Source organism: Pseudophryne corroboree, chromosome 1 (genome assembly GCF_028390025.1).
Source record: "Pseudophryne corroboree isolate aPseCor3 chromosome 1, aPseCor3.hap2, whole genome shotgun sequence".
In the NCBI taxonomy this organism is placed as follows: domain Eukaryota; kingdom Metazoa; phylum Chordata; class Amphibia; order Anura; family Myobatrachidae; genus Pseudophryne; species Pseudophryne corroboree.
Window position 1 is genome coordinate 483190954 of NC_086444.1, and position 16076 is coordinate 483207029.

General features: G+C 43.5%; 1 protein-coding gene across 3 annotated transcripts in view; it reads right to left on the minus strand.

Moving 5' to 3' along the window:
* Positions 1 to 16076, minus strand: part of NTRK2 (neurotrophic receptor tyrosine kinase 2) — a 424378-nt gene that overhangs the window by 70551 nt on the left and 337751 nt on the right. For all 3 annotated transcript variants that reach the window (XM_063913787.1, XM_063913785.1, XM_063913786.1), the window contains one exon: positions 9446 to 9618. In XM_063913787.1, the coding sequence (XP_063769857.1) occupies positions 9446 to 9618 (173 nt within the window). The remainder of the gene's footprint in view (positions 1 to 9445; positions 9619 to 16076) is intronic.

Here is a 16076-nt window from a genome sequence, read left to right on the forward strand (position 1 = left end):
AGGTGTGATCCATAATGGGGATATACCAAGAAAATCGAGATACAAAATACAGTATTGATTTGAATGCACTAAAAAAGATTGGAGATGTTTTGCTTGTCTACTACTACTATTGCGGAAAAAGGACCTGAGTTTAATGCGTGAATGGGTCAGCATTTATCAGCACTTTGAATACAGTGCATATTTTATTTGCTAGGCATACAAGGCAAAATGGGTGTACGGTTTACCACACATAAAACAACGTATTTATTATTAAAAACTAACTAAAAAATGACTGACGTACTTGAGACTAGAGATGAGCGCCGGAAATTTTTCGGGTTTTGTGTTTTGGTTTTGGGTTCGGTTCCGCGGCCGTGTTTTGGGTTCGACCGCGTTTTGGCAAAACCTCACCGAATTTTTTTTGTCGGATTCGGGTGTGTTTTGGATTCGGGTGTTTTTTTAAAAAAACCCTAAAAAACAGCTTAAATCATAGAATTTGGGGGTAATTTTGATCCCAAAGTATTATTAACCTCAAAAAACATAATTTACACTCATTTTCAGCCTATTCTGAACACATCACACCTCACAATATTATTTTTAGTCCTAAAATTTGCACCGAGGTCGCTGTGTGAGTAAGATAAGCGACCCTAGTGGCCGACACAAACACCGGGCCCATCTAGGAGTGGCACTGCAGTGTCACGCAGGATGGCCCTTCCAAAAAACCCTCCCCAAACAGCACATGACGCAAAGAAAAAAAGAGGCGCAATGAGGTAGCTGACTGTGTGAGTAAGATTAGCGACCCTAGTGGCCGACACAAACACCGGGCACATCTAGGAGTGGCACTGCAGTGTCACGCAGGATGTCCCTTCCAAAAAACCCTCCCCAAACAGCACATGACGCAAAGAAAAAAAGAGGCGCAATGAGGTAGCTGTGTGAGTAAGATTAGCGACCCTAGTGGCCGACACAAACACCGGGCCCATCTAGGAGTGGCACTGCAGTGTCACGCAGGATGTCCCTTCCAAAAAACCCTCCCCAATCAGCACATGATGCAAAGAAAAAGAAAAGAAAAAAGAGGTGCAAGATGGAATTATCCTTGGGCCCTCCCACCCACCCTTATGTTGTATAAACAAAACAGGACATGCACACTTTAACCAACCCATCATTTCAGTGACAGGGTCTGCCACACGACTGTGACTGATATGACGGGTTGGTTTGGACCCCCCCCAAAAAAGAAGCAATTAATCTCTCCTTGCACAAACTGGCTCTACAGAGGCAAGATGTCCACCTCATCTTCACCCTCCGATATATCACCGTGTACATCCCCCTCCTCACAGATTATCAATTCGTCCCCACTGGAATCCACCATCTCAGCTCCCTGTGTACTTTGTGGAGGCAATTGCTGCTGGTCAATGTCTCCGCGGAGGAATTGATTATAATTCATTTTAATGAACATCATCTTCTCCACATTTTCTGGATGTAACCTCGTACGCCGATTGCTGACAAGGTGAGCGGCGGCACTAAACACTCTTTCGGAGTACACACTTGTGGGAGGGCAACTTAGGTAGAATAAAGCCAGTTTGTGCAAGGGCCTCCAAATTGCCTCTTTTTCCTGCCAGTATAAGTACGGACTGTGTGACGTGCCTACTTGGATGCGGTCACTCATATAATCCTCCACCATTCTATCAATGTTGAGAGAATCATATGCAGTGACAGTAGACGACATGTCCGTAATCGTTGTCAGGTCCTTCAGTCCGGACCAGATGTCAGCATCAGCAGTCGCTCCAGACTGCCCTGCATCACCGCCAGCGGGTGGGCTCGGAATTCTGAGCCTTTTCCTCGCACCCCCAGTTGCGGGAGAATGTGAAGGAGGAGATGTTGACAGGTCGCGTTCCGCTTGACTTGACAATTTTGTCACCAGCAGGTCTTTCAACCCCAGCAGACCTGTGTCTGCCGGAAAGAGAGATCCAAGGTAGGCTTTAAATCTAGGATCGAGCACGGTGGCCAAAATGTAGTGCTCTGATTTCAACAGATTGACCACCCGTGAATCCTTGTTAAGCGAATTAAGGGCTGCATCCACAAGTCCCACATGCCTAGCGGAATCGCTCCGTGTTAGCTCCTTCTTCAATGCCTCCAGCTTCTTCTGCAAAAGCCTGATGAGGGGAATGACCTGACTCAGGCTGGCAGTGTCTGAACTGACTTCACGTGTGGCAAGTTCAAAGGGCATCAGAACCTTGCACAACGTTGAAATCATTCTCCACTGCACTTGAGACAGGTGCATTCCATCTCCTATATCGTGCTCAATTGTATAGGCTTGAATGGCCTTTTGCTGCTCCTCCAACCTCTGAAGCATATAGAGGGTTGAATTCCACCTCGTTACCACTTCTTGCTTCAGATGATGGCAGGGCAGGTTCAGTAGTTTTTGGTGGTGCTCCAGTCTTCTGTACGTGGTGCCTGTACGCCGAAAGTGTCCCGCAATTTTTCTGGCCACCGACAGCATCTCTTGCACGCCCCTGTCGTTTTTTAAAAAATTCTGCACCACCAAATTCAAGGTATGTGCAAAACATGGGACGTGCTGGAATTTGCCCATATTTAATGCACACACAATATTGCTGGCGTTGTCCGATGCCACAAATCCACAGGAGAGTCCAATTGGGGTAAGCCATTCCGCGATGATCTTCCTCAGTTGCCGTAAGAGGTTTTCAGCTGTGTGCGTATTCTGGAAAGCGGTGATACAAAGCGTAGCCTGCCTAGGAAAGAGTTGGCGTTTGCGAGATGCTGCTACTGGTGCTGCCGCTGCTGTTCTTGCGGCGGGAGTCCATACATCTACCCAGTGGGCTGTCACAGTCATATAGTCCTGACCCTGCCCTGCTTCACTTGTCCACATGTCCGTGGTTAAGTGGACATTGGGTACAACTGCATTTTTTAGGAGACTGGTGAGTCTTTTTCTGACGTCCGTGTACATTCTCGGTATCGCCTGCCTAGAGAAGTGGAACCTAGATGGTATTTGGTAACGGGGGCACACTGCCTCAATAAATTGTCTAGTTCCCTGTGAACTAACGGCGGATACCGGACGCACGTCTAACACCAACATAGTTGTCAAGGACTCAGTTATCCGCTTTGCAGTAGGATGACTGCTGTGATATTTCATCTTCCTCGCAAAGGACTGTTGAACAGTCAATTGCTTACTGGAAGTAGTACAAGTGGGCTTACGACTTCCCCTCTGGGATGACCATCGACTCCCAGCGGCAACAACAGCAGCGCCAGCAGCAGTAGGCGTTACACGCAAGGATGCATCGGAGGAATCCCAGGCAGGAGAGGACTCGTCAGACTTGCCAGTGACATGGCCTGCAGGACTATTGGCATTCCTGGGGAAGGAGGAAATTGACACTGAGGGAGTTGGTGGGGTGGTTTGCGTGAGCTTGGTTACAAGAGGAAGGGATTTACTGGTCAGTGGACTGCTTCCGCTGTCACCCAAAGTTTTTGAACTTGTCACTGACTTATTATGAATGCGCTGCAGGTGACGTATAAGGGAGGATGTTCCGAGGTGGTTAACGTCCTTACCCCTACTTATTACAGCTTGACAAAGGGAACACACGGCTTGACACCTGTTGTCCGCATTTCTGGTGAAATACCTCCACACCGAAGAGCTGATTTTTTTGGTATTTTCACCTGGCATGTCAACGGCCATATTCCTCCCACGGACAACAGGTGTCTCCCCGGGTGCCTGACTTAAACAAACCACCTCACCATCAGAATCCTCCTGGTCAATTTCCTCCCCAGCGCCAGCAACACCCATATCCTCCTCATCCTGGTGTACTTCAACACTGACATCTTCAATCTGACTATCAGGAACTGGACTGCGGGTGCTCCTTCCAGCACTTGCAGGGGGCATGCAAATAGTGGAAGGCGCATGCTCTTCACGTCCAGTGTTGGGAAGGTCAGGCATCGCAAACGACACAATTGGACTCTCCTTGTGGATTTGGGATTTCAAAGAACGCACAGTTCTTTGCGGTGCTTTTGCCAGCTTGAGTCTTTTCAGTTTTCTAGCGAGAGGCTGAGTGCTTCCATCCTCATGTGAAGCTGAACCACTAGCCATGAACATAGGCCAGGGCCTCAGCCGTTCCTTGCCACTCCGTGTGGTAAATGGCATATTGGCAAGTTTACGCTTCTCCTCCGACAATTTTATTTTAGGTTTTGGAGTCCTTTTTTTTCTGATATTTGGTGTTTTGGATTTGACATGCTCTGTACTATGACATTGGGCATCGGCCTTGGCAGACGACGTTGCTGGCATTTCATCGTCTCGGCCATGACTAGTGGCAGCAGCTTCAGCACGAGGTGGAAGTGGATCTTGATCTTTCCCTAATTTTGGAACCTCAACTTTTTTGTTCTCCATATTTTATAGGCAGAACTAAAAGGCACCTCAGGTAAACAATGGAGATGGATGGATTGGATACTAGTATACAATTATGGACGGACTGCCACGGTTAGGTGGTATAAAAAAACCACGGTTAGGTGGTATATATTATAATAATAATACAATTATGGATGGACGGACTGCCTGCCGACTGCCGACACAGAGGTAGCCACAGCCGTGAACTACCGCACTGTACACTGGTTGATAAAGAGATAGTAGTATACTCGTAACAACTAGTATGACACTATGACGACGGTATAAAGAATGAAAAAAAAACCACGGTTAGGTGGTATATATTATAATAATAATACAATTATGGATGGACGGACTGCCTGCCGACTGCCGACACAGAGGTAGCCACAGCCGTGAACTACCGCACTGTACACTGGTTGATAAAGAGATAGTAGTATACTCGTAACAACTAGTATGACACTATGACGACGGTATAAAGAATGAAAAAAAAACCACGGTTAGGTGGTATATATTATAATAATAATACAATTATGGATGGACGGACTGCCTGCCGACTGCCGACACAGAGGTAGCCACAGCCGTGAACTACCGCACTGTACACTGGTTGATAAAGAGATAGTAGTATACTCGTAACAACTAGTATGACACTATGACGACGGTATAAAGAATGAAAAAAAAACCACGGTTAGGTGGTATATATTATAATAATAATACAATTATGGATGGACGGACTGCCTGCCGACTGCCGACACAGAGGTAGCCACAGCCGTGAACTACCGCACTGTACACTGGTTGATAAAGAGATAGTAGTATACTCGTAACAACTAGTATGACACTATGACGACGGTATAAAGAATGAAAAAAAACCCACAGTTAGGTGGTATATATTATAATAATAATACAATTATGGATGGACGGACTGCCTGCCGACTGCCGACACAGAGGTAGCCACAGCCGTGAACTACCGCACTGTACACTGGTTGATAAAGAGATAGTAGTATACTCGTAACAACTAGTATGACACTATGACGACGGTATAAAGAATGAAAAAAAAACCACGGTTAGGTGGTATATATTATAATAATAATACAATTATGGATGGACGGACTGCCTGCCGACTGCCGACACAGAGGTAGCCACAGCCGTGAACTACCGCACTGTACACTGGTTGATAAAGAGATAGTAGTATACTCGTAACAACTAGTATGACACTATGACGACGGTATAAAGAATAAAAAAAAAACCACAGTTAGGTGGTATATATTATAATAATAATACAATTATGGATGGACGGACTGCCTGCCGACTGCCGACACAGAGGTAGCCACAGCCGTGAACTACCGCACTGTACACTGGTTGATAAAGAGATAGTAGTATACTCGTAACAACTAGTATGACACTATGACGGTATAAAGAATGAAAAAAAAAACACGGTTAGGTGGTATATATTATAATAATAATACAATTATGGATGGACGGACTGCCTGCCGACTGCCGACACAGAGGTAGCCACAGCCGTGAACTACCGCACTGTACACTGGTTGATAAAGAGATAGTAGTATACTCGTAACAATTAGGATGACACTATGACGGTATAAAGAATGAAAAAAAAACCACGGTTAGGTGGTAGGTATATAATAATAAATAATACAATTCTGGTCGGACGGACTGCCTGCCGTGTGCCGACACAGAGGTAGCCACAGCCGTGAACTACCGCACTGTACACTGGTTGATAAAGAGATAGTAGTATACTCGTAACAATTAGGATGACACTATGACGGTATAAAGAATGAAAAAAAAACCACGGTTAGGTGGTAGGTATATAATAATAAATAATACAATTCTGGTCGGACGGACTGCCTGCCGTGTGCCGACACAGAGGTAGCCACAGCCGTGAACTACCGCACTGTACACTGGTTGATAAAGAGATAGTAGTATACTCGTAACAATTAGGATGACACTATGACGGTATAAAGAATGAAAAAAAAACCACGGTTAGGTGGTAGGTATATAATAATAAATAATACAATTCTGGTCGGACGGACTGCCTGCCGTGTGCCGACACAGAGGTAGCCACAGCCGTGAACTACCGCACTGTACACTGGTTGATAAAGAGATAGTAGTATACTCGTAACAATTAGGATGACACTATGACGGTATAAAGAATGAAAAAAAAACCACGGTTAGGTGGTAGGTATATAATAATAAATAATACAATTCTGGTCGGACGGACTGCCTGCCGTGTGCCGACACAGAGGTAGCCACAGCCGTGAACTACCGCACTGTACACTGGTTGATAAAGAGATAGTAGTATACTCGTAACAATTAGGATGACACTATGACGGTATAAAGAATGAAAAAAAAACCACGGTTAGGTGGTAGGTATATAATAATAAATAATACAATTCTGGTCGGACGGACTGCCTGCCGTGTGCCGACACAGAGGTAGCCACAGCCGTGAACTACCGCACTGTACTGTGTCTGCTGCTAATATAGACTGGTTGATATTTAAAGAGATATTAGTAGTATACAACAATACTATACTGGTGGTCAGGCACTGGTCACCACTCCTGCAGCAAAAGTGTGCACTGTTAATTAATATAATTGTACTCCTGGCTCCTGCTAACAACCTGCAGTGCTCCCCAGTCTCCCCCACAATTAATTATAAGCTTTTAATTTATACATTGATGACTGTGCAGCACACTGGGCTGAGCTGAGTGCACACAGACTGAGTCACACTGTGTGACTGACTGTGCTGTGTATCGGTTTTTTTTTCAGGCAGAGAACGGATATAGCAGAGAGAAGTGAACGGATATATTATATTAAATAAAAGTTAACTAGCAACTGCACTGGTCACTGACTGTGGTAAACTAACTCTGTCTGCGACTCTGCACAATCTCTCTCTATCTAATCTATCTATCTCTATTCTAATGGAGAGGACGCCAGACACGTCCTCTCCCTATCAATCTCAATGCACGAGTGAAAATGGCGGCGACGCGCGGCTCCTTATATAGAATCCGAGTCTCGCGATAGAATCCGAGCCTCGCGAGAATCCGACAGCGTCATGATGACGTTCGGGCGCGCTCGGGTTAACCGAGCAAGGCGGGAAGATCCGAGTCGCTCGGACCCGTGGAAAAAAAAGTGAAGTTCGTGCGGGTTCGGATTCAAAGAAACCGAACCCGCTCATCTCTACCCCTAGTTTGAAGTGCAAAGTAAGTAATTCATCTCTTCTTTTCCTAAAGTCCATGGAACCAAACATTATAAAATAAGCCTGAATCTTGTGTGTGGAGCACAATCTAATTAATATTACATTATATTTAATTTGCTTAATTTTATTCTTTTATCAGAATACAAATAACTTTACTTTTACATGTAGTATTATTTGACTTATATTTTATATGCTTTTTTATTGTCCAGTATTTATGTCATATAGTGGTTTATTACATTTCTCATTTATAACTATTAATGAAAAGCAATTATTAATCAAATGAGTTCATGATCAAGTGTATTCGGAAAGAAAAAAAACACAGACTAATAATTGCAAAATTCCAACTGGAACCAATATATCTGCTACAGAATGCTACACAACTAAGGCTATGTACAAACTAGACGATGTGCACACAATGTGACATCGCTAGTAACAGGACCCGGCACGGGAGCGACGGAGTGCCGGGAGTGTCGTTAGCAACATTGCCTGTCGAACCTACATGTAGCATATGACTCACTGGAGCGTGCATTGTAAATGATATGGGGGTAATTCAGATCTAATCACAGCAGCAAATTTGTTAGCAGATGTGCACTGCAGGGGGGGGGGGCAGATATAACATATGCAGAGAGAGTTAGCTTTGGGTGGGGTGTGTACAAACTGAAATCTAAATTGCAGTGTAAAAATAAAGCAGCCAGTATTTACCCTGTACAGAAACAATATAACCCGCCCAAATCTAACTCTCTCTGCAAATGTTATATCTGCCACACCTGCAGTGCACATGGGGGGTCATTCTGACCCGTTCACTCGAAGGCCATAGCAGGGATGCGATTGCCTCTGCCTGATTGACAGGCAGAGGCGATCGCTGGGCGGGAGGGGGTGGAACCCCTCCCGCCCAGCGTTTGGCCGCCTTTTCATGGGTTTGGTCCGGCCAACGCAGGCGTGCCCGGACTGAACGGGGGGCGGGCCACAGCGAGCCGGGGTGCGACGAGTAGCTCTCGGCCAGCACGCTAAAGCTGCGCTGGCCGGGAGCTACTCTTGAAGTGCAAAGGCATCGCCGCTGTGCGATGCCTTTGCACTTCTGCGAGGGGGGGCCGGACTGACATGCGGGCTGGACTAGCCCTGTGCTGGGCATCCCCCCACGTGTCAGGGAAGAAGATCGTAGCTGTACTAAATTTAGCACAGCTACGATCAACTCGGAATGACCCCCATGGTTTTGCCAATCTGCTAACAAACTTGCTGCTACGATCAGGTCTGAATTAGGCCCATAGTGCGCACACACTAGACGCTGTGAACGATATTGCGTAAGTTCAGGCGCCGATATCTGCCGGATCGTACGCAATGTCGTCTACTGTGTACGCACCGTAAGACTACAACCCTTTATATTTCCCATACACTTGGCAAATCCAGTTGCTCTCTCTAAACTCTATGCCACTACTTGAGTCACAAACTGGAAGGAAGGAGGCATACAGTATGAAGAATAAGTGTGGTTAACTCATGGCTGTACATATTAGTCAGGTTCTTATCAGGTGTACAGCTAGTTACAATCACATATATTTGAGCCCATTACATTAGAAATCCCAGACATTTTAGGCTCACAACAGTTTAGAAGCAGGTTAACTTAACCTACTAATTGTCTGCCAAAATCATTGTATTTATATCAGCAGTAACTTAATTCCCTTCATAACTAAATATATTTACATTTATTGTCTGTGTCTAAATATGGGTATATTATAATATATTATACTTTATGCATATTGGATTCTTATGCTTTTCAGGGTATAATTGTGATTTGTGGAATACAGTGTTTTGTACACACCATACTTTTCTTCCTGCTCCATAAAGTCAGCTAACAAGAAGAGCTTTGAATACATTACCTTAGGAATTTGTTCAGGTCTCCATGTTTCATGTACTCAAAGACCATGATAAGTGGATCTCCCTCCACACAGACACCATAAAACTTTACAATGTGCTCATGTTGTAAGTTTGTCAGTAATTCAGCTTCCCGATGGAAGTCCTTCCTCGCATTGTCACTTGCATCTTTTAGAGTCTGCAAGATAAAAATACTGATAATCATCCAGTATAGTTGATGTATATATATATATATATATATATATATTATAAAACATGAGCCGCACAACACTATAAATGTCCACCAAAGGGTGCCAGGTCGAAAACTTTTCAATATGGATACAACCACACCATGAGGCTCCAGCTGGGGCTATGTTGTAGATGAGACCGGCACTCCAAACGTATATATATATTCAAACGTTTTTATGCCATTTTATAACACATCACAAAGGGTTTTCTGTGCAAATTCAGCCGAAACGGCTGTTGGGAGATTCTGCTGGGTAGGATCTATACCCCCAGCATACACAGGACGTGTGAGATACCTGATACTGAAAATGTCATGTTTACAAATTGCTGAATTTGCACAGAAAACCCTTTGTGATGTGTTATAAAATGGCATAAAAACGTTTGAATATACTTGGAGTGCTGGTCTCATCTACAACATAACCCCAGCTGGAGCCTCATGGTGTGGTTGTATCCATATATATATATATATATATATATATATATATTAATAGATAAAGCTGCACATTCAAACAAGTGGTCTTATAGTTCCTTAGTGGGGGTTAGTAATCTGGATTAGTCCAACCAATGAACCAATGTAGCTTGCAGCTTTCCTTCTTAAAGAGCCAACCCGTAATTCTTCAAGAATATATGAAAGATAGAAGAAATGGAGGGCGCATAGGTGAGTAGAAAATTTTTAAATATTTTACTAATGAATATCAACTGAACTCACATACATTTCAGTAAAAGGTAACCAGCTAGATGTTGCGCTGCGTGTGGGCTCCGGAAAGCCAGACACCAATCGCCATCGCTGCAGGATACCAAACGTCGCTGGATTCTCTCACAGAAGTACAGACTCAGACCAAACCACGAACGCAGGACACACTCAGGTCAACATGTCACAGGTCCCGCTGGCCATGCCCAACGCGATTCATCATAGGACTTCGTCTCCTGACGAAGTCCTATGACGAAACGCGCCAGGCGTGGCCAACTTCATCCCCTGACGAACGCATTGGGCGTGGCCAGCTTCATCCCCTGACGAAGTCCTGTGATGAAATGCATTGGGCGTGGGACCTCTGACATATTGCAGTGGGACCTCTGACGTATTGACCTGAGTGTGTCTGGCGTTCGTGGTTTGGTCCGAGTCCGTGCTTCTGTGAGAGACTCCAGCGGCGTTTGGTATCCTGCAGCAACGGCGATTGGTGTCTGGCTTTCCGGAGACCACACACAGCGCAACATCTAGCTGGTTACCTTTTACTGAAATGTATGTGAGTTGATATTCATTAGTAACATATTGAAAAATATTATACTCACATGTGCGCCCTCCATTTCTTCTATCTTTCATAGATATATATATATATATATATATATATATATAATTTTTTTTAACCAAATCAGTACTTATATCTATACATAAATATATATGTGCAAAACCTAGATATGTACTGTATATTTACATAGAACACAGATGTGGAGCTACACCATAAGTAAAAAAAAAAAGCACAATAGAAGAAGCCTCAATCTGTGTTTGTATGTAGACTTCAAAGCTGTTAGAGTTGCTATGCAACCAGAAGAAAGGAAGAGAAGAAGCCATAGAGGCCAATATGAAGGGGGAGGAGGGGCAGAGGAACCTGTGTCGATCATTTCACATTGAAAAACATGATACCTCCCACTCAGTCTATTTTCTTCAAATTATCCATTCATTTAAAATCATGGGTTATGCTATGAAAATGTGCACCGTCCTACAGAAAGTGGACTTCCCAGAAAGGAAAGGTACAATAATAATGTGTACTAATATGTTGTGAAATAAATCTATTTGAATTGTGGGCACATAAACACCACAAACCTTAAAAATACCTCTTGAAACATAAGCTATACTTCCAGTAAACGATTCAACGCTCTTAAAGAACAGTAATGATCACGTGGAAATGCAGGCTGAAATGATATATATATATATATATATACACACACACACACACACACACACACACACACACACACCTCTATAAAGAGAGAGAGAGAGTAGGACTGGCTAGATGGGGAAGACTTTGGCATGAGTTGATCAGATTAACATACAGCAATCTGTGAAACAATTATTCCTTGTCTGTACTACCTTGGCCTGTTATACACAGGCGTCCCCAGCTCGGCATATTGCCGTGTACGTGACGTCATTGGTGACACGTACGGAGGCGGTGCTTAGAGATCAGATGATCTGCAAGCACTGCCTGTGCATACAGTATGAACGGGAAATGGGTCGCATCGACCCGGCAACCCGTTCACACCACACAGCGACCCGGGTTGAAGCCGTATTTAACCCTGGTCACTATTTTTAGTTAATCCTAACCAACCCCTCTCGCAGCCTAACCCTAACCAAATTTAATTAAACACCTAGGGGGAGATAAAATAGAGGAGTTGTCCAAAGCAACTAATCAGCTCATTGATAGCCAATCGTTTCATACACTGTGCTAGATAAATGACAGTTAGAAGTGGATTGGTTGATTTGTTCAACTTCTCCATTTTACCTCTGGCTGAGGCTTAATACATCTCCCCTGTACAATACAAAATAAATACTGTTTGATCCAATTTGGACACAGCCAATGAGAGTAAAGCAGCTGTAAATGGTCAGTGTCAGCCTCCAAGGTTGGACTTACAGAGTACAAAGGTAAAGGAAAAAACAGCGCTAAAAACACTTATAATCACAAAGTGGTGCGGCTTGATAGTAAAATTAATGTATATATTTAATATGAAATGTTGAAACATAAAAACACAATTCATATAATAACAAAAAATAGGCTACAAATGTAATAGTTCATAGGCATATGAAGATGGGCAACTGGACAACTATAGTCATAATCAAAAAGTGCCCCCTATTACTGGAGAAGTAGCTTTGGATAAAATGGCAGGGGGTAAACTACAGTGGGATAGTCACAGCCAATCCCGATATTCCAGTATACAGTTAATGATGTATAATGCCTTACAAAGAAATAAGGTTCAAAAAGGATTGAGATTGCCTAAAGGATAAAAAAAAAGGGGCAGACTAGATGGGCCAAGTGGTTCTTATCTGCCGTCAAATTCTATGTTTCTATGTAGAGCAATTTAAACATGCTTGGGATAGGCATATGAATATCCTTACAAAGAATTAACACAGAATTAAGGTTCAAAAAGGGTTGAGATTACCTAAAGGATAAAAAAAAGGGTAGACTAGATGGGCCAAGTGGTTCTTATCTGCCGTCAAATTCTATGTTTCTATGTTTCTATGTATTACCAGTGTATAGGAAGAATGAATTCATTCAGTCCTTTAGCAAGACTCTGTTGGTATTCCTTAACTGGTATAAGATAATAAAATCCTACACTGGTCCAGATAGTTAATGACAGAAATTGCGTTTAGCTTCACAGTTGCACTTAAAAAGCTGAGGGGGTATACCTCAGCGAATTGAGTCAAGCACAGCGCAATTGTGACTCCAAATGCAATTTGTACCATTAACTATCTGGACCAGTGCAGGATTTTATCATCTTATGCCATTAACTTATAATGTTAGCATGCTTTTTCAATTTTTAAATTCTAAATTAAATTCATCGTAAATTAGTTTGATCAGACAGAAAAGAAGTTTACTCTGTTTTTATGTGATCTTGCAGACTGCTACCAGAATAAGCAGTGGATGTGTATACAGTGCATACAATACTTAGAGGTGACTGACTGCTCTGTACTTCTCACTAACCTTCTATACCCAGGCTGAGTACACCATAAAGGCTATTTTTGAAGTAAGTCAGTGACACGGGCTAAGTCAAATCTACTAATTCTCTCTTTGCATTTTATAACTGCGTTTAGGAGATTTACCAGTCAGTTTAATGGCTGCTAACATAAAGGACAAAGTAAATTAGGTTAAGATTGTCCAGCAAGTAAGTCAAAAAAATTTCATTATAGAGATATACAATTCTTTCCCAGCTTGGCACCCAGAGACAGTTTAAATACTGTAAGATTCACTATCCACATGGTTTTATTACAGAAAACCGTTTTTACTTGATTTATAATTTAATTAGTATATTAATATATCTGAATAAACAGAGGAAATAAAATGGGGTCCCATAATTATAAGTCCGCAGTAAATGATTTGCAATTTTAAGTGATACAATAATAAGAACCCTGAATTTTATATTTAAATAGCTTTTAAAATCCTTTTTCATATCTTTTGTTAAACACAACTATCTTATTTTGGAATATTTGGCAAACATGAAATGAGGACTACAAGGGGTATATGCAATTGCGGTCGAATTCCTGAAAATGTCGAAAAACTGGACTTTTTCGCCAAAAAAAAAAAAAATCGACAATGCAATACAGTACTTTTCATCAAAAAAACGGACTTTTCAAATTCGACTTTTTTAATTTCGACATTTGACAAATTCGACATTTCTGCAATGGTACAAATGCGGCTTTTCGACAAAAGTATATTCAATTGAAGAATGTAAATTCGACAACAGTGCTTTTCGACAGTAAATTCATCATTTTCAATCCGCCTCACTTTGCTGGCGGAATGTAATAAAAAATTTTAAAAACATGTTTTTTTGTGTTTTTTTTTATTGCTAATAGCATATCTATTTATATTAGAAGAGATTAGGTACTTGGTTTGTATATTTAGGAGGCACAAGTATTATTTATATATTTTTTTAAATATATATATATATATTTTTATGGAATGGGTTAAAAACCTGAAAAAAAAAAATGCGTGGGGTCCCCCCTCCTAAGCATAACCAGCCTCAGGCGCTTTGAGCCGGTCCTGGTTGTAAAAATATGGGGGGGGGGGGAAATGACAGGGGATCCCCCGTATTTTTAGAACCAGCACCGGGCTCTGTGTCCGGTCTTGGTGCCAAAAATACGGGGGACAAAAAGAGTAGGGGTCCCCCGTATTTTTTGTACCAGCACCGGGCTCCACTAGCTGGACAGATAATGCCACAGCCGGGGGACACTTTTATACCGCTCCCTGCGGCCGTGGCATTAAATACCCAACTAGTCACCCCTGGCCGGGGTACCCTGGAGGAGTGTGGACCCCTTCAATCAAGTGGTCCCCCCCCAGCCACCCAAGGGCCAGGGGTGAAGCCCGAGGCTGTCCCCCCCATCCAAGGGCTGCGGATGGGGGGATGATAGCCTTGTTGAAAATGAAAGAATATTGTTTTTTTGCAGCAGTACTACAAGTCCCAGCAAGCCTCCCCCGCAAGCTGGTACTTGGAGAACCACAAGTACCAGCATGCGGGGGTAAAACGGGCCCGCTGGTACCTGTAGTTCTACTGCAAAAAAAATACCCAAATAAAAACAGGACACAGACACCGTGAAAGTAAAACTTTATTACATACATGCCGACACACACATACTTACCTATGTGGACACGCCGACTCTGGCCACGTCTCCATCTGTCGACGTCCGTGGTACCTGAAAATAAAATTATATACTCACCTAAATCCAGTGTCCTGGTCTTTTATTTGTAATCCACGTACTTGGCAAAAAAAGAAAATGCATTACCTGGACCACCATTAAAAGGGGTCCCATGTTTACACATGGGACCCCTTTCCCCGAATGCTGAGACCCCCTGTGACTCCTGTCACAGAGGGTCCCTTCAGGCAATCAGGGAGCGCCACGTCGTGGCACTCTCCTGATTCCCTATGCGCGTCTGAGCTGGCAGACAGCGCATCGCACAGCACCTCCATTAGTTTCAATGGTGGGAACTTTGCGGTCAGCGGTGGGGTTACCCGCGGTCAGCCGCTGACTGCGGGTGACCTCACCGCTGACCACAAAGTTCCCACCATTGACTATAATGGAGGGGCTGTGCGATGCGCGTCTGACAGCTCAGACGCGCATAGCCAATCAGAGTGCCACGACGTGGCGCTCCCTGATTGGCTGAAGGGACCCTCTGTGACAGCAGTCACGGGGGGTCTCTGCATTTGGGGAAAGGGGTCCCATGTGTAAACATGGGACCCCTTTCAGTCTGTGTGGATCGGGTATGCATTTTTTTTTTTAGCCAAGTACGTGGATTACAAATATCACTGGACACTGGATTTAGATGAGTATAATTATCTTTTCTTTTCAGGCACCCCATGGATTTTACTTGGAGAAGTGGACCGTACATCGTGTCAACATAGGTAAGTATGTATGTGTCGGCATGTATGTAATAAAGTTGTACTTGTCAAGGTGTGCGTGTCCTGTTTATATTTGGGAATTTTTTTGCAGAAGAACTACAGGTACCAGCGGGGCCGTTTCCCCCCCACATGCTGGTACTTGTGGTTCTCCAAGTACCAGCTTGCGGGGGAGGCTTGCTGGGACTTGTAGTTCTTCTGCAAAAAACAATATTCTTTAATTTTTACACATGGCTATCAGCCCCCCATCCGCAGCCCTTGGATGGGGGGGACAGCCTCGGGCTTCACCCCTGGCCCTTGGGTGGCTGG